Source organism: Entelurus aequoreus, linkage group LG12, assembly GCF_033978785.1.
Source record: "Entelurus aequoreus isolate RoL-2023_Sb linkage group LG12, RoL_Eaeq_v1.1, whole genome shotgun sequence".
Classification (NCBI taxonomy): domain Eukaryota; kingdom Metazoa; phylum Chordata; class Actinopteri; order Syngnathiformes; family Syngnathidae; genus Entelurus; species Entelurus aequoreus.
In genome coordinates, this window is record NC_084742.1 from 41773853 (window position 1) to 41793376 (window position 19524).

At 40.1% G+C, this 19524-nt stretch overlaps 1 protein-coding gene across 3 annotated transcripts in view; it reads right to left on the minus strand.

Annotated features, from left to right (window-relative positions):
• arap2 (ArfGAP with RhoGAP domain, ankyrin repeat and PH domain 2) overlaps positions 1-19524 on the minus strand; it is a 275757-nt gene that overhangs the window by 240171 nt on the left and 16062 nt on the right. For all 3 annotated transcript variants that reach the window (XM_062065971.1, XM_062065972.1, XM_062065973.1), the window contains 2 exons: positions 18640-18957; positions 18500-18569 (listed from right to left, as the gene is read on the minus strand). In XM_062065971.1, coding sequence (XP_061921955.1) covers positions 18500-18569; positions 18640-18957 — 388 coding nt within the window. The remainder of the gene's footprint in view (positions 1-18499; positions 18570-18639; positions 18958-19524) is intronic.

Here is a 19524-nt window from a genome sequence, read left to right on the forward strand (position 1 = left end):
GTGTGCTTGGTTTTACAGTAACTTCATTAAGGAGAATATAACCTCACCTTGGAAGTTTTTTCATCTTTAATTTCATGGACTGTTTACCCAGCTGCTCAACTCTATTCCAACATTCAAAAGTGCAGAATTAGTATACAGTGCATCTGGAAAGTATTCACAGCGCTTCACTTTTTCCACATTTTGTTATGTTACAGCCTTATTCCAAAATGGAATAATTTCATTTTTGTCCTAAAAAGTTTTTTTTTAACAAATTTAGTACATTTGTTAAAAATAGAAGAAAAAAAATCACATTTACATAAGTATTCACAGCATTTGCTATGAATATATATTCGATTTATTATTATTACTACTTTGCAGAAATTATTTTCCCACAGTCAAACCTGGAAGCAATTATTACCATTATTATTATTACAAAAATACAAACGCCAAACTTTTGTTTTTGCTCCTCCTGTATCATTCATGAGCTGAACTGAAAGATGTAAAACTAGTGACATATGAAGATGCTGAATAGATGATCGTTGCACAGGTGTGCCTTGGGATGACCGAAGTAAAAAGGTCACTCCAAAATGTGCAGTTTTGCTTTATTGGGTTGGGGGCAGGGGGCATCAGGGGCAACGTTGTAAAGCGTATGCAAAGATAGATGAAGTTGGTGAATGCTCACCACTCATGATATTACAAATGCAGCTACTGTATTGTCATCTTGCAGAGTTAATTTTAAAAAAATGTCTTTGTTATTTTGCCTATCGTTCACAATCATTATGAAAGACTTGACGACGGATGTATATATTTTTTTTTGCATTCTAACTCGAAAAAAATTAAATATCCGCTTGCAGCGGAGCCAATGGGAGGTCTTCTATTCCGCCCATAAAACCCAATAAAAGTACTCTGCTTACATTTCGTGACTTGAATATTAAAGGCCTACTGAAATGAGATTTTCTTATTTAAACGGGGATAGCAGGTCCATTCTATGTGTCATACTTGATCATTTTGCGATATTGCCATATTTTTGCTGAAAGGATTTAGTAGAGAACATCGACGATAAAGTTCGCAACTTTTGGTCGCTGATAAAAAAGCCTTGCCTGTACCGGAAGTAGCGTGACGTCACAGGTTGTGGAGCTCCTCACATCTGCACATTGTTTACAATCATGGCCACCAGCAGCGAGAGCGATTCGGACCGAGAAAGCGACGATTTCCCCATTAATTTGAGCGAGGATGAAAGATTTGTGGATGAGGAAAGTGAGATTGAAGGACTAGAGGGCAGTGGAAGCGATTCAGATAGGGAAGACGCTGTGAGAGGCGGGTGGGACCTGATATTCAGCTGGGAATGACTAAAACAGTAAATAAACACAAGACATATATATACTCTATTAGCCACAACACAACCAGGCTTATATTTAATATGCCACAAATTAATCCCACATAACAAACACCTCCCCCCTCCCGTCCATACAACCCACCAATACAAATCAAACACCCGCACAACACACTCAATCCCACAGCCCAAAGTACCGTTCACCTCCGCAAAGTTCATACAGCACATATATTTGCCCAAAGTTACGTATGTGACATGCACATTGCCGCACGCACGTACGGGCAAGCGATCAAATGTTTGGAAGCCGCAGCTGCGTACTCACGGTAGCGCGTATCCAACTCAAAGTCCTCCTGGTAAGAGTCTCTGTTGTCCCATCTCCACAAGCATGCATATCCAACTCAAAATCCTCCTGGTAAGAATCTTTGTTGTCCCAGTTCTCCACAGGCCAATGGTAAAGCTTGACTGTCATCGTTCGGGAATGTAAACGATGAAACACTGGCTACGACGTAGCCGCTACGTGTTTGTGTTGCTGCAGCCGGCCGCTAATACACCGCTTCCCACCTACAGCTTTCTTCTTTGCTATCTCCATTGTTCATTAAACAAATTGCAAAAGATTCACCAACACAGATGTCCAGAATACTGTGGAATTTTGCGATGAAAACAGATGACTTAATAGCTGGCCACAATGGTGTCCCAAAATGTCCGCTACAATCCGTGACGTCACGCGCAAACGTCATCATACCGAGACGTTTTCAGCAGGATATTTCTCGGGAAATTTAAAATTGCACTTTACTAATCTAACGTTTGGCATGTGTTGCAATGTTATGATTTCATCATTGATATATAAACTATCAGACTGCGTAGTCGGTAGTAGTGGGTTTCAGTAGGCCTTTAACCAAGAATTAGTGATGTTGTTATTATAAGCGCTAACGCAGACTAATTATTTATAGCGGCGCTGTGATCTCTTGCGAGTGTGCCAATGTTGACATTATCGAGAGCTAACCTGTTTCCTCGCTTCCCTACTCAAGGAAGTTTATTCTAGATAAAAAATCATGCCTCTCACCTGAATAGTAAAAGGATGAGGACGTAGTCCGACAAGTTGGTACACTTTGACAGCCAATTTAGACCCGGTATGGCGAGAACGACACGAAAAGACGCTTGGTTCCAACACCCTTTTCTTTGAGAAAATTATGACTCATTCTTCATCAAAAGACTATAAAAAGATTCTATCAGTCGGCGTCCTAATGACAGCAGGCCTTGTACAGTAGGTGATGTTTTATTATGTTTGTTGGCTCTCAAGAAGTCTGCAGTGAGTTGTAATCAGTGATGAAGAAAACAAAACACAAATGTGATGCGTTTTCTAAATTAATTTGCAGCATATGCTTAAAATGAGCAAAATATGTAAATAATACATGTTATTATAAATCTGACCATTACTACATTACATACTTACATCATGTATATAAAATATTAATGGAGGTGTTTGGATGTTTTTAAGGGCTTTGTTGGCAGAATAGAGCGATTCCTATAGGCTCCATTGTAAGCAGACTTAAGGATCCCATTTATTTACAATTTAGAATGCATAAAAAAATACATAAGGATTATGAATGATAGGCAAAATTTGACAAAGAAAATGCAGTTCCAATGATTTTTGACCCGACGCTAGACACATTGGCGATTATTTGCTTTTGTAGACCACGCACTATACTATGGAGTAGGGCCTGGGCAATTATTTTGACTCGGCCAAATTTAGAGAAAAAAATGTGTCTGGGGGGCTGGTATATCTATTTTCAGGAACACTAATACAAAACCTCACAATTATGTCTGATTGAATGCTAAAAACGTTATGACAGACTACCTTCAAAAACAGAACGGAATTTTAAATTTTTTTACTGATTGAGACACCCAGAATCATTGGGGAGTCAGCACTTTATTCTGCATTATTTTGTTCAGGGTACAAAAGTACGGTGTACAGTAAATACTCTGATTACAGCTGTGGTGTTTATTTACCTAAATGGACAGGGAAGCAGGGAATAAGTGGAGAGAGGCTGTTTGATAATGAATTATACATGATTTTACTTAAATAATGATGCTCACTTTGACCACTAAGGGCAGGCCTGGGCAATTATTTTGACTCGTGGGCCAAATTTAGAGAAAAAAATGTGTCTGGGGGCGGGTATATCTGTTTTTAGGAACACTAATACAAAACCTCACAATAATTTCTGATTGAATGCTAAAAACGGCTGAAAAAACGGAACGGAATTTTAAATTGTTTTACGGAATGAGACACCCAGAATGTACATGAAAATAAAGAATGTGGGATTTACATTATTTACTACGATTGATAAAACACGGAATATTGAAAACACATGAACGTCACACCCCCTCTCGGTCGATATATTTTACAATCAAGCGAAACGCAACAAACACAGCGAAATATGAACACGACGGGTAAAAACCCACCTACGATCTGATATATCACTAAGCTTTAGAACTTTGTTGTAAAAATGTCCTTCCGCGTCTGTCCCTGACACCCGCATTTAAGGCTCCGAAAACACTCTGTGGAAACGCTCCCCACCCACACTAGTTGGTGCCTCATCTGAGCTGCTGTGACTTAGATTACCATAGTAACTAATTAGATTACCATAGTAACTAGTATATCATGCAAAAGCACAGATTCCAACCATTGAAATACTTTGTATAGTTCAAGACTTATGGTAATTTGAAAACATCACTGCACATCATAATGGCAGCTACAGTTTCCATCTTAAAGATCTAAAAAAAATATTTGGGAATGTCCGGCGGGTCAGATTGAAAAGCTTAACGGGCCACATGCAGCAGCCCCCGGGCCTTAATTTGCCCAGGTCTGCTATAGAGTCTATAAAATAGACTATAGAATACTCACTCGTTAGCTAAAGAGAGGCCTTAATTGGAGCATATACAAAAGTAGCGCTATGACTTGAACATATGAATTTGATGTCAATAATACAGCGCATGAAGAAAAAAGTAAAAAGTCGTAAATTTGACACTGCATTAGCACAAAGCACTGGCATCATATCAAAGCAAAAATCTCAAATATTTAAAAAAAGGGTCGTGCATGTCTTTCCTGAGGCTCCACACAAAGTGTTGCTGGGTAAAGTGAGGTTTGGCGTACTTTTCCGTGTTTTCCCCGTCATGTAAAGCATCCAAACAAGCAAGGATGGGACACTTTTTACTACTTTTTACCTGACGTCGGCAATTTAAGTGCTGTCATTTGGAGGTGTGAACAAGAGCAAGAAATGCGGATATGAGGGCATCGTTTCCAATCAGCATCCAAGCCGTGATGGGACAAAGAAATGCCCTTAAATCTGCAGGAATAAGGCCATGTTCTGCCCATCAGGGGAACGCTGCATTATGTCGCTACCATGGTGTGAAAATGACACAGATTGCATTATTCATGCTCTTGCTGTCATTATCATTGCAAAGTAACAGAAAAATGTTCTCTCTCTTCAACACCATGGACCTGACTGTGGGTTGTTTGCAGCACATAGGAGGAAATAATGCAAAGACGAAGGCTGTGAACTTTTGACTCCCTCTTGCCATTCCTTAATTAAGCTGCTGACCTTGCCGTGCACAAAGGAAAAAAATCCCAGCAGCCAAAAATATCAGCTGGTAGAGTCAGAGGGGAGTTATAAAAAGAAAAAAAAAACGGAGAGAAATTAGGTCCACGTGTAAGGCCAAGGAGAGGGAGAAAGAAAATGTGAGATGATGCAAAAAGAGACATCATTATATGAAGCTGCCTCACAGATATTACATCAGAGGTGTCCAAACTTTTTTCCACCAAGGGACACTTGTTGAAAAGTCAAAGCATTGTTTTTATTTTGTGAGAAAAATTCTATATTTAAAAAACAAAACTTGGTGTCAGCTTTGTGTTGAAGGTGACAAAGGGTATTATTTTGGCTGCAACAATAACGGATTCAATTCGATTCGATTTTTTTTTATTTTTTTTTTAAAAAGCTTCGCTTTATATCAGGGGTGTCAAACGTACAGCCCGAGGGCCGGATCAGGCCCGCAAACAGGTTTTATCCGGCCCACGGAATGAGTTTGCTAAGTATTAAAATTAACCTGAAATGTTTGAATGAAAGAAACAATGTTCTAAATGTGTCCACTAGATGTCGCAATAGCAAGTCTTTGTATCTTTGTAGATGATGCTACATATGTACAAAATAAACCACATGATGTTAGTACATCAGTCGAGGAAAATGATCAAACTACATAAATAACTTACTGTAATTTGATTTTGATATTATTTTTTTATCTTGATAGATTGAAAATTCAAAACCAACATAATTTATTCAGAAAATATAAACAACCACAAATAAAGTATATATACTATTAACCGCAACAGGTAATTGTAAGAAAAACAAAAAAAACCATTATGATTTGTACAATTTCAGAATGAGCTTGTTCTATTTTTAAACAAAGTAAACAATCTGAAGTTGCGTTTATTTTTAAGTTATCGTTCTGTGATTTTACCAGTCCTGCCCACTTAGGAGTAGTTTTTTCTCCATGTGGCCACCGAACTAAAATGAGTTTGACACCCCTGCTCTATATTCTGTCGCCTCAGTTAATCAACCAATACAAATTGATCAAATTGGGACTGCAGAGAGTGCCCGTAACATTAAATACGTGCAATAGAGCATACATGAGAGCGGTGGCGTGTGGGTGACGACTTGATCTGTATGGTGACGAAAAGGTGAGCGTTCTTTTCGTGAAAGAGCGATTTCAATGTTGATGTGCAGTTGTTACAAAAAAAGGAATGAAGGTTAGCAAGCAAAATCATTTAGTACAAAAATATGCATTGAGACTATGAATTGAGTTTTATCCAACTACTCAATGAATCGAACAAAATAATTGATAGACTGCTCCATTCCCAAAATAATCGATAGCTGCAGCACTAATTATTATTATTCATTAGTATCAAAATGTCAGCTTTTTTTGATTATCTTACATATTTTTGCTCATTTTTTCGAACATTTCTACTGTAATTTGTGCGATGATTTTATTTCGACAATATGCTATGGGCCAACAAAACTCGAGCTCCGTGCCACAAATGGTCCCCGGGCCACTTTGGACACCCCTGTACTAAATGTTACAAGTTTTATTATTGTTATTTTTCCAACATTCCCCAAATGAGCCATCTGCCTCAGGGGTTATGGGCCGTGCTTGTGGGGGCGCTTTTGTGTCAGCGTCCTGGTGGCCATGGTCTGATTAGCTCCTGGTGCAGATGGCTCCTGTGATAGTGTTTACTCACATGTCGCCTCTGTACTCGGCCATGCAATCATTTGTCCAGTCTATTTGGCTGTTCTAGTTTTTATTTTTATTTATTATCTTTTTTTTATTGTATTTTATTTTTTTGTTAATACACTGTAGCACTTTGAGATTGTTTACTCAATATAAAGTGCTTTATACAAATAAAATCTATTATTATTATTATAGTTGCATATGCTGTGTGTGTGTGTGCGTGTGTGTGTGTGTGTGTGTGTGTGTGTGTGCGTGTGTGCGTGTGTGTGGTGTCTGTGTCCGTGCGTACGTATGTGAAAATGAGGGATATGGTTCACCGGGGTATTGTTTTTAACTTTGTAAAGCACTTTGCGTAGCATTTCTTTTATGTATGAAAAGCATTTTACTAATAAAGTTTGATTGATTGATCGATTGAGGTGCCTCATTCTGTCCCACTCCTGGGGTTTTCACAGCAATGCTTAAGAAGTCATGCTAGCATACATGATACGTAATACAGATATCCCAAAATCAAAGGAAAATATCCTCAAAGTTTGATAGGGCTAGCATTAAAAGATTACAGTTGGTACAAAATGCGGCTGCTAGACTTTTGACAAAAACAAGAAAGTTTAATCATATTACGCCTATACTGTATATACCTTTATATACATATATACCTACATATATATACACCTATACTGGCTCACCTGCACTGGCTTCCTGTGCTCCATCCTATCTTGCTGATTGTATTGTACCATATGTCCCGGCAAGAAATATGCGTTCTAAGAACTCAGGCTTATTAGTGATTCCCAGAGCCCAAAAAAAGTCTGCGGGCTATAGAGCATTTTCTATTCGGGCTCCAGTACTCTGGAATGCCCTCCCGGTAACAGTTAGAGATGCTACCTCAGTAGAAGCATTTCAGTCCCATCTTAAAGGCCTACTGAAATGAAATTGTCTTATTTAAACGGGAATAGCAGGTCCATTCTATGTGTCATACTTGATTATTTCGCGATATTGCCATATTTTTGCTAAAAGGATTTAGTAGAGAACATCAACGATAAAGTTCGCAACTTTTGGTCACTGATAAAAAAGCCTTGCCTGTACCGGAAGTAGCGTGACGTCACAGGTTGTGGAGCGCCTCGCATCTGCACATTGTTTACAATCTTGGCCAGCAGCAGCGAGAGCGATTCGGACCGAGAAAGCGACGTTTACCCCATTAATTTGAGCGAGGATGAAAATTTGTGGCTGAGGAAAGTGAGAGTGAAGGATTAGAGGGCAGTGGAAGCGATTCAGATAGGGAAGATGCTGTGAGAGGCGGGTGGGACCTGATATTCAGCTGGGAATGACTAAAACAGTAAATAAACACAAGACATATATATACTCTATTAGCCACAACACAACCAGGCTTATATTTAATATGCCACAAATTAATCCCGCATAACAAACACCTGCCGCCTCCCATCCATACAACCCACCAATACAAATCAAACACCCGCACAACACACTCAATCCCACAGCCCAAAGTACCGTTCACCTCCGTAAAGTTCATACAGCACATATATTTTTCCAAAGTTACGTACGTGACATGCACATAGCGGCACGCACGTACGGGCAAGTGATCAAATGTTTGGAAGCCAAAGCTGTACTCACGGTAGCGCGTCTGCTATCCAACTCAAAGTCCTCCTGGTTGTGTTGCTGCAGCCAGCCGCTAATACACCAATCCCACCTACAGCTTTCTTCTTTGCTGTCTTCATTGTTCATTGAACAAATTGCAAAAGATTCACCAACACAGATGTCCAGAATACTGTGGAATTTTGCGATGAAAACAGACGACTTAATAGCTGGCCACAATGGTGTCCCAATATGTCCGCACAATCCGTGACGTCATGCGCAGACGTCATCATACCGAGACGTTTTCAGCAAAATATTTCGCGGGAAATTTAAAATTGCTCTTTACTAATCTAACCCGGCCGTATTGGCATGTGTTGCAATGTTAAGATTTCATCATTGATATATAAACTATCAGACTGCGTGGTCGGTAGTAGTGGGTTTCAGTAGGCCTTTAAAGCTCATTTGTATACGCTAGCCTTTAAATAGACCCCCTTTTTAGACCAGTTGATCTGCTGTCTCTTTTCTGTTCTTCCCCCCCTCTCCTGCGTGGAGAGGTTATCAGGTGACCAGAGATGAGACGCTAGGTGTTCAAAGTCGGGACCCCGGGTGGACCACTCATCTGTGCATCAGTTGGTGACGTCTCTGCGCTGCTGACCTGTCTTCACTCAAGATGATCTCCTGCTGGCCCCACTATGGACTGGACTCTCACACTATTAACTAGATCCACTCGACGTCCATTGCACCGGTCCCCACATCTGCGGTCCCCTCCAAGGTTTCTCATTGTATCACATTGGGTTGAGTTTTTTCTTGCCCTGATATGGGATCTGAGCCAAGGATGTTGTCGTGGCTTGTGCAGCCATTTGAGACACTTGTGATTAAGGGCTATATCAATAAACTTTGATGGATTTGATTGATTGATTGATAATCATTCGACAGATGGTCGATGACTTACGGAGAATCTGTTTGACAGGGGCCATGTTTTTTCCAAGCAATCATGCTTAAATGTGACACACATGTGCTTTTCATTCTCCAAAAGGTGCGCACCGGGTGCTGTGGTGATTCGGCTAGCAACGCTCCAGTGGGTGTTCTGTACAACTGTGTGTGAGAAATTTCAAGTCAATAAGTGGTCAATAGACTTGTCTAAAAAAATAATGGCGGAGAAAAACAGTGTTTCCACAAATTATCCCCCTTTTGTGTGCAGTACTTCAGATGTAGAGTTAGCGCAAGGCGAGCAGAGGGTTGTCACAATGAGCTCTGTAGCTGATCATTACAGCTTTATTATGCTTTAACACTAATTAATTGTCTCCATTTCGGTTTGGGGGTCAGGCAGGAGAAAGTTGTTTAATTGCGACTTGTGCATCTATAAATACTCGAGGGGAAAACTGATGAAAAGAGGGGGTCAAGGCAAAAGACGAGAGGACAAAAGAAGCAATGACGTCTAACTATCTGAGGTAACACACCTGACTCACCTTCGTCGTCCTAGCACTCTCGTCTAGTTCTTTTTTGTCATCATCTTGACACATTTCTGTCTTTATTTTCTGCCTAAGAAAGTCAAAACAAGCCCTATAAACTTCACGGAGCAATTAAGGCAGAACCACTGGAGCTGAAGCACACAACAATGGAGGCACCATGTGGATAGGAGAAACAGGGAAAACAAGACACCGGGAGGTTGGGAGGTTTAGAGTCCATTTGCAATGGAGCCACGAGGACACCAACTGGCGGATGTGAAAAGCTCACTTAGTTTTTTTTATGCTCTACTTACTGCATATATGTGTAGTCTTCTTTAGCACAAAGCTACTCAACGCATTGACTTACTGCTCTAAATCTCACCTAAGACGAGCAAACAATATGTAGTCACGGGCATAATTCTGTTCTATAAACTATGCTACGCTCTCACAACACTAGGTTTGATTCCCAAACTGTAGTACCAGTACCACTGGATATCCATCCATCCCATCCATTTTCTACCGCTTGTCCGTTTCGGGGTCGCGGGTGCTAGAGCCTATTCACTATTATTTTATTAAAATCTAAATTATAATAGAGCCATTATTAGTATTATTATAATGATTACACTATTATTTATTTTATTTGCTATTATTTTTATACATACCAGCAGATTGCAGATTTTATTTCAACTGAGTCAGAGCTTTTTTTCCTGTCACTCACACACACAAGACCTTGTGAAAAAGAGACCCCCTAGGAGGGGGAAAAGGTTGCAAAGGTTAGCAAACAACAGAGGAGTAGTTTTGATTTTAATTTTTAAAAAACAATGTGGATTTTGATTAAAATAAAACATCCCTCCATCCATCAATTTTCTACCACTTGTCCCTTTCGGGATCGCGGGTGCTAGAGCCTATTCATTATTATTTTATTAAAATCTAAATTATAATAGAGCCATTATTAGTATTATTATTATGATTACACTATTATTTATTTTTATTTGCTATAATTTTTATACATACCAGCAGATTGCAGATTTTATTTCAACTGAGTCTGAGCTTTTTTTCCTGTCACTCACACACACAAAACTTTGTGAAAAAGAGACCCCCTAGGCGGGGAAAAAGGTTGCAAAGATTAGCGAACAACAGAGGAGTAGTTTTGGTTTTAATTTAAAAAAAACAATGTGGATTTTGATTAAAATAAAACATTCATCCATCTATCAATTTTCTACCGCCTGTCCCTTTCGGGTCGCGGGTGCTAGAGCCTATTCACTATTATTTTATTAAAATCTAAATTATAATAGAGCCATTATTAGTATTGTTATAATGATTACACTATTATTTATTTTATTTGCTATTATTTTTATACGTACCAGCAGATTACAGATTTTATTTCAACTGAGTCAGAGCTTTTTTTCCCTGTCACTCACACACACAAAACCTTGTGAAAAAGAGACCCCCCCAGGAGGGGGAAAAGGTTGCAAAGGTTAGCGAACAACAGAGAAGTAGTTTTGATTCTATTTTTTTTAAAAACAATGTGGATTTTGATTAAAATAAAACATCCATCCATCCATCAATTTTCTACCGCCTGTCCCTTTCGGGGTCGCGGGTGCTAGAGCCTATTCACTATTATTTTATTAAAATCTAAATTATAATAGAGCCATTATTAGTATTTTTATTATGATTACACTATTATTTATTGTATGTGCTATTATTTTTATACATACCAGCAGATTGCAGATTTTAGTTCAACTGAGTCAGAGCTTTTTTTCCTGTCACTCACACACACAAAACCTAGTGAAAAAGAGACCCCTAGGAGGGGGAAAAGGTTGCAAAGGTTAGCTAACAACAGAGGAGTAGTTTTGGTTTTAATTTAAAAAAAAACAATGTGGATTTTGAGTCAAATAAAACATCCATTCATCCATCCATTTTCTACCGCTTGTCCCGTTCGGTGTCGCGGGTGCTAGAGCCTATTCATTATTGTTTTATTAAAATCTAAATTATAATAGAGCCATTATTAGTATGATTATTATGATTACACTACTATTATTCATTTTATTTGCTATTATACATACCAGTAGATTGCAGATTTTATTTCAACTGAGTCAGAGCTTTTTTTCCTGTCACTCACACACACAAAACCTAGTGAAAAAGAGATCCCTAGGGGGGAAAGGGTTGCAAAGGTTAGTTAGGAGTAGTTTTAGATTCTAATTTTTTTTTAAACATTTTCTTGAAAAAGAAAGGTCAAGTATTCTATATTCTATATGGGTCAATATGGTAATGAATATTGTGGCTTTGATTTATTTATTGATTTATTTATTAATTTACCAGAGACAGTGTACATTAATCAACATTGTTGTAAATGTACCAGGATTAGCCAAAAGGCTATTTTTAATATTTTGTTCCTGGACAGCGTTTACAATAGTCTACAAAAAAAACAGTAAAAAGATTAGACCATAAATTCAATTGAAAGAGCAGTAAAATACACATCATTTTAAAACTCCATGTAAAATAAACTATAGTACAGACAGGTAAAATTATCACAATGTCAACATGTAACGTAAAAAAATATATATATGGTGTTTTTTTTAATTGCCCCTGCGACCCTAGAGGGACAAGCGGTAGAAAATGGATGGATGGAATTGCTGCATCATGGTACGTACCATGTTTATCATGACATGTCAATTTAATTTGATGTGTACCTAATGTTGTGTCCAGCTGAGCTTTGCAAGGAAAGTCCTCCCCCCTGGAGAATCATCCCTCTGCTTCGTTCTCATCCATCGCACAACACGACCCCAAGGACTCCCTCTAAAGACCCGTGGCGTTATCCCAGGTCGTTCCCCCGCGGCCCTCAGTCGCCTCACCCCATCCCGGGTCTTGACGAAATCGTGCGAAAAAGCGTGAATTGATGAGAGACGGACGGGCAGTTCCATCTGGCAGGAACAAGTGAGACCGGTGATCTCGCTTCTCTCCCACGCCACCTGGGCTACCCCGTAGATGACATCACCAGAGACCTTTTCAAGCCGCGACTGTTGTGATTAAGTGCGATTAGTTCTGTCTGGGGCTGACGGATCCCTGTTGGATTTCCGACTACAAAAGAGAGTTTTCGAGGTGTTAAAAGTTTGGCAGCGAGGACCAGCATGGGAATGCTTTTCCTGTAGGCAATAGCACACCATGACACTTCCTTCCTTACTGAGCTACACTAAAGCCTTGTTGCGTTCATTTCCAGAAAAACAAGTCCATTTCTGTCGTTTCTAGTAAGATCTAAGAGTAAAATGTAGAAACTTTAAGGGTAAAGCCACAATAACTATCTCTAAAAGAACATTGACATCGTGAGTGTCCATTTCTGTCCCTGGAGCTACAATTAGAGCGATGTACCGTGGTTTCCAGACTATAAGGCGCACTTAAAATCTTTTTTTTTCCTTGAAACTCGACAGTGCGCCTAATGTACGGATTAATTCTGGTGTTGCTTACCGACCTCAAAGCAATTTTATTTGGGACATGGTGTAATGATAAGTGTGGCCAGTAGATGGCAGTCAAACATAAGAGGTACACGTAGACTGTACTATGATGGCAATATGATTAAAGTAAACACCAACATTTGAGATGTTCCATTGAAAATATAGAACAACACACGGCGCTCAAAAATCCATCAAAATGTTTAGTACGACTTTGGTAAGCTATGAAGCCGCACCGCTTGATGTGCTCCAACATCCATCCATCCATCTATTTCTACCGCTTATACCTTTCGGGGTGGCGGGGGGTGCTGGAGCCTATTTTAGCTACAATCGGGCGGAAGGCGGGGTACACCCTGGTCAACATACGAGTATTATTCTGGTGTGTGTATAAGGTAAGACATATTATCTGGCGTTTTGTTTCGCAATATTATGCAAAAGCAACTTTTCTTACCTTCTGGTACCTGCTGATCTGTATTTACGATCTGCATAAATCATTATCGTAGTCAATAAGCGTCTTCTTTTACTCTATCTTCTTGTTATGGGACATTCATTCTCCGCTGTTGCCATTTCTAATATAAAAAAGTATAAAGTTCTTACTTATATCTGTCAGTATACTTGCCATGAAAGCGCTAAAACATACCGGTGTAGTGAGTTTACATTATTCACCCAAGGAACTTTAGTTATTAGAGAGTTCCGGTCGGACGTTTTTTCAAGGGATACATTGTTGTTGTTTCCGGATGATAAGATGCTGCTGCGTTATTGATTGAAGTAAAGTCTGAATGTCATTAAAACAGTTTGCTCCATCTTATGACATTTCTTCCACTCCCGTCCTTGCACGCTACACCACTACAACGGCGTGGGGAAGTTGGGAGAGTGGCCGTGCCAGCAATCTGAGGGTTACTGGTTCAATCCCCACCTTCTACCATTCTAGTCACGTCCGTTGTGTCCTTGAGCAAGACACTTCACCCTTGCTCCTGATGTGCCTAGTTAGCGCCGTGCATGGCAGCTCCCGCCATCAGTGTGTGAATGTGTGAATGTGTGAATAGGTGAATGTGGAAATAGTGTCAAAGCGCTTTGAGTTCCTTAAAGGCCTACTGAAATGATTTTTTTTTATTTAAACGGGGATAGCAGATCCGTTCTATGTGTCATACTTGATCATTTCGCGATATTGCCATATTTTTGCTGAAAGGATTTAGTAGAGAACATCGACGATAAAGTTCGCAACGTTTGGTCGCTGATAAAAAAAAGCCTTGCCTGTACCGGAAGTAGCGTGACGTCGCAGGTTGAAAGGCTCCTCACATTTCCCCATTGTTTACACCAGCAGCGAGAGCGATTCGGACCCAGAAAGCGACGATTACCCCATTAATTTGAGCCAGAATGAAAGATTCGTGGATGAGGAAACGTGAGAGTGAAGGACTAGAGTGCAGTGCAGGATGGGGTTTTTTTTTCGCTCTGACCGTAACTTAGGTAAAAGGGCTCATTAGTGGGTTTCAGTAGGCCTTTAAAAAGGTAGAAAAGCGCCATACAAGTACAACCCATTTACCATTTACAACAAAGATGACGGGGAGAAGATGCTGCCGAAGGTGAGGCACGTAAATAAGACCGCCCACAAAACAGCGCATCCGGAATCGATTGTCAGAAAGCGGCTTAAAGAGGATCTGTAAAACATAATCTATGCAACACTTTGACTAAAAAAACACCATTACATGTTATGTAGACCACAAGGACGTGTTTTCAATTTAGAAAAAAAATGATAATAATATGACTCCTTTAATGCGCTCTATAATCCGGTGCTCCTTATATATAAAAAAAGATCGAAAATAGACCATTCATCGGCTATGCGCCTTATAATCCGGTGCGCCCTATAGTACGGAAAATACGGTACTCTTTGAACAGCATGTCTCCTATAATCGCTGGTTGGATTGTCTGCAATAGCAAATAACCACCAAGGTCTATAATTAGTTTTTTAAAAAAACAATAGCGTAATAACCGTGGCTGCATTGCTTTTTATTAACGCTAAAAGATGGCAGTCCTTGCATTTAAAGTATCATGATTGATCAGCATCCATCACCTTTGCATGCGCTTGAAAAGGTTGCTACTGTTGTTGTTGGTGGTGGCACACTTTTGTTGTTTACATTCAACTCATCAGTGCTATTAATGCTGACTGAGCGGTTTGCTCGCAGTTGTTGAACTGGGTGAAACCTAGGCTGCCAGGTGCCCGCTTAGGGAGACGTCTGGCAGGCCTGTTCTTTCCCAAATAAGAAGTGACTGGGCAGTCGAATAGCACATGTTCTGTGGTTTCCTCACCTAAGCCGCACTTTTTGCAGGTGGTGTTTTCCGCTCCGCCGATTTTCTCTAGCAAGTATTTCAAGTCATTTGTTGATTAGTACCTCTCGTTCTTCATTCATTGCCCTCGGTCTGGCCTTGCTGAGGGGTCCACTGTGATGTGCCTGCCCAATCGCTGCTCTAGCTGCGTCATATTGCTATGAGGTGTTGTTTTGGTCGCAGGTTATCCAAAGTTTAGCGTCCTCGTTTCGCAGTCAATCTGACGATGCTAGTTTGCAAAGGGCCGCAGCTTGTCTTTTCACCTTCTCCACCACTTGGGCGGTGTGGGCAATGAGGGCTAACTACACAGAGAAGAAGCCGCCATCGATGATTGTTGTCTCTTGTGAATTTTTTGAAGGTATGTAACGTTGACGTTTTCACATTTGCAAGATTTTCGTCAGTATTTTTAGCCTAACTTTAGCTGGCGTGGCTAGCTCCCTAACGCATACTTGCCAACCTTGAGACCTCCAATACCGGGGGGTGGGGGGTGTGGTCAGGGGTGGGGCGGGGGCCGTGGTTGGGGGCGGGGGGCATGGTTGGGAGCGTGGTTAAGGGCGTGGTTAATAGGGCAGTATATTTACAGCTAGAATTCACCAACTCAAGTATTTCATAGATATATATATGTATTAAATACTTGACTTTCAGTGAATTATAGCTATATATATATATATATATATATATATATATATATATATATATATATATATATATATATTTATTTTATTATTCATATAAATAAAATAAATACTTGAATTTCAGTGTTCCAGAGGCTATCCAGTAGATGGCAGTATTGTCCTGTTTAACTTCTCCGTTCATGAATGAGTATATCATTTTGGCCACTGTGTTCAATGGAGAAGTCTGTTCTACAAAATGTACAGGCAACATACATACCCCTTCCCCTTCGAACTGTCCTGGATGAACTGAAATTCTTGTTTCCATTCGTTTTGGAACTTGAAAGCGTATTTCTTCATCTTGCTCGTCGACGGCGTCGCCATGTCTGTAACTTCCTCGTTCTTCTGCTTCGTCTCCTTGTGTGCGCAGTTGTGCACTCTACTCTCTAAAAGCCGTAGATGTTATGACGTCATTGGACAGGCAAGCTGTTTATATTGTGGGAAAGCGGACGTGAGAACAGGCTGTCCCCACTCAGGTGCGCATTGAGCTGGAGGGGGGGTGGCCTCCAGCTCCGGTTGAATTCCGGGAGTTTGTCGGGAGAAAATTTCTGCCGGGAGGTTATCGGGAGAGGCGCTGAATACCGGGAGTCTCCCGGTAAAACCGGGAGGGTTGGCAAGTATGCCCTAACGTTACAAACAAACGTGAATATATTATATAACGTGTGCAAGAATTGGGGAATTTTCTCTGGGATAGTCAGCATCTGAAACCCCTCGCTCTGAAGGGCTAGATTCATACCCCCTACCCCTTGATGCAAAATAAAAAATAAATGTAGGGATATGGCTAAAACGTATGGCGAAGGGGTGTATTGGGACTGGCTCCTCGTCTTGATGAATCACTTTGCGAGTGCTGAATGATAATATTTGCACCTTCTCCTAAGTGGAATGCGCTGCTTGTTTTCCTCATTTTAGGAGACGCAATCCTCCAGGCTTAGTAGATCAGCTTTGTGCGTGCTAATCAGAGCAAACATTTAGATCGGGCCCTAAGTCAGACCTGGGCAAATTAAGGCCCGGGGGCCACATGCGGTTTCAGCTTTTCAATCTGGCTCGCCGGACATTACCAAATAATTTTTTAGATCTTTAAGATGGAAACTGTCTCTGCCATTATGATGTGCAGTGATGTTTTCAAATGACCGTAAGTCTTGAACTATACAAAGTATTTCAATGGTTGGAATCTGCACTTTTGCATGATATACTAGTTAATATGGTAATCTAATTAGTTACTATGGTAATCTACGTCACAGCAGTTCAGACGAGGCACTGAGCAGTGTGGAGTGTTTCCAGAGCGGCCAGCCTGAAATGCGGGTGTCAGGGAGAGACGCGGGAGGAGATTTTTACAACAAAGTTCGCAAAGCTTAGTGATATATCAGATGTATCAGATTGTAGATGGGGGGTTTTTTTTTTACCTTCGCGTTCATATTTCGCTGTGTTTGTTCCATTTTTGTTGCGTTACGCTTGATTGTAAAATATGTCGATCGAGAGGGGGTGTGACGTTCATATGTTGTCAATATTCAGTGTTTTATCGTTCATAATTAATATTGTAAATCCCATATTCTTTATTTTCATGTACAATCTGGGTGTCTCATTCCGTAAAAAAATTCAAAATTCTGTTCCGTTTTTTCAGGCATTTTTAGCATTCAATCAGAAATTATTGTGAGGTTTTGTATTAGTGTTCCTAAAAATAGATATACCCGCCCCCAGACACATTTTGTTTCCTCTAAATTTGGCCCCCAAGTCAAAATAAATGCCCAGGCCTGCCCTTAGTGGTCAAAGTGAGCATCATTATTTAAGTAAAATCATGTATAATTCATTATCAAACAGCCTCTCTCCACTTATTCCCTGCTTTCCTGTCCATTTAGGTAGATAAACACCACAGCTGTAATTAGAGTATTTACTGTACACCGTACTTTTGTACCCTAAACAAAATAATGCACAATAAAGTGCTGACTCGCTCCCCAATGATTACCGCCTTGTTGGTGGCAAAGCGTGTCCTGATAAATAAAGCAGGGTTGGGGGGGTGTAGTGAGAGTTGTGGTGCGTGAGCGGGCAAAGAGGAGTGTAATTAGCAAGTGATTAACGAGGCGCCATCAAACAGGTCGCACGTCATTGATTGTGATGTTCTGCTGCGGCAAAAACAAGCCTGCTTGTGCCTACAAAGACATTTGAGGGGATTAAATGCTTGTTTGTGTCGTCTTAGCGCTACCATTTCAAAGAAGATTTGAGCAAAACAGAAGCAGAAATGCCAAGCGCGTGACCTCACGTCCTCCCTGCCTCGCTGCTGTCAGTTGGGGAGATGCCAGCATTGACGCGTTGTACAGTGCGCCCAAAGATCACTATGTCCTTGCTCACTTTCACCGGCTCGCCAAGCGAGCAATGGCGATGAGGCTGCGTATCGATTTCCTGCGCGCTCCCACGTGTGTTGCTTACCTTGTCGCTGTTGTAGTAGGCCAGGCTCTCGCCGTCGAACCGCACCCAGCGCCTTTGAAAGACGTGCTTCCTGCAAAAGAATGAGGTGGAAACCGGTAAAAGACCAAGAGGAGAGTTCATATAATATTTGCAGCACATACCCTTGTGGTGAAAGCTTGTCCAGCCAGCCCACTTTAAGCACTGGAGGCTTCGGAGCGCCATAAAAGCAAGCATACGGCGAAATATCAGGAAGGTGCTCCGTGTGCACAGATTGGGAGTAGAGGTCGCGGTCCACCATCATCATGGAAGCGCTGTGACAAGCGGGAGTAAGGGCCGCAGACGCCGCACCGACACTGAGGTAATCTGCAACACTTTGGTCCAAACTCTGCAAAACGCTGGAACATTCTTCCACAGTGGAGTATTCCTCTTTGAAAGGGTCTGGAGTAGCCTCGACGGGAGGGGAGTCTTTGTCCTTGGACCTTTTTGAAGACAAATAAATAATACCATTTGTTAATGCAACAGTGAAGCTGAATATCAAATATTAAAAACTATCCATTCATTTACTATTTATTTCATGACCTATAAACTGCATGTATTTCATAATAATTTATATTTGTCACCTCCTCTTTCATTTTTATTGTTTGTTCATTTACTGTTTATTTTTAGGGCCAATATACTAATTTCATAATAAATGTATAGTTGTCACATAATTTTTCATTATTTATTAATTTACTGTTATATAATGACCAATATATTTATTTCATAATAAATGTATATGCATATTTCGTTATTATTTATTAATTTACTATTTACGTATTTAATGGCCAACATATTTATTTCAGAATAAATGTATATTTGTCATATCATTTTTAATTATTATTTATTAATGTACTATTATTTAATGACCAATACATGTATTTCATAATAAATGTATATGCATATTATTTTATTATTAATTAATTTACTATTTACGTATTTAATGGCCAACATATTTATTTCACAATAAATGTATATTTGTCATATCATTTTTAATTATTATTTATTAA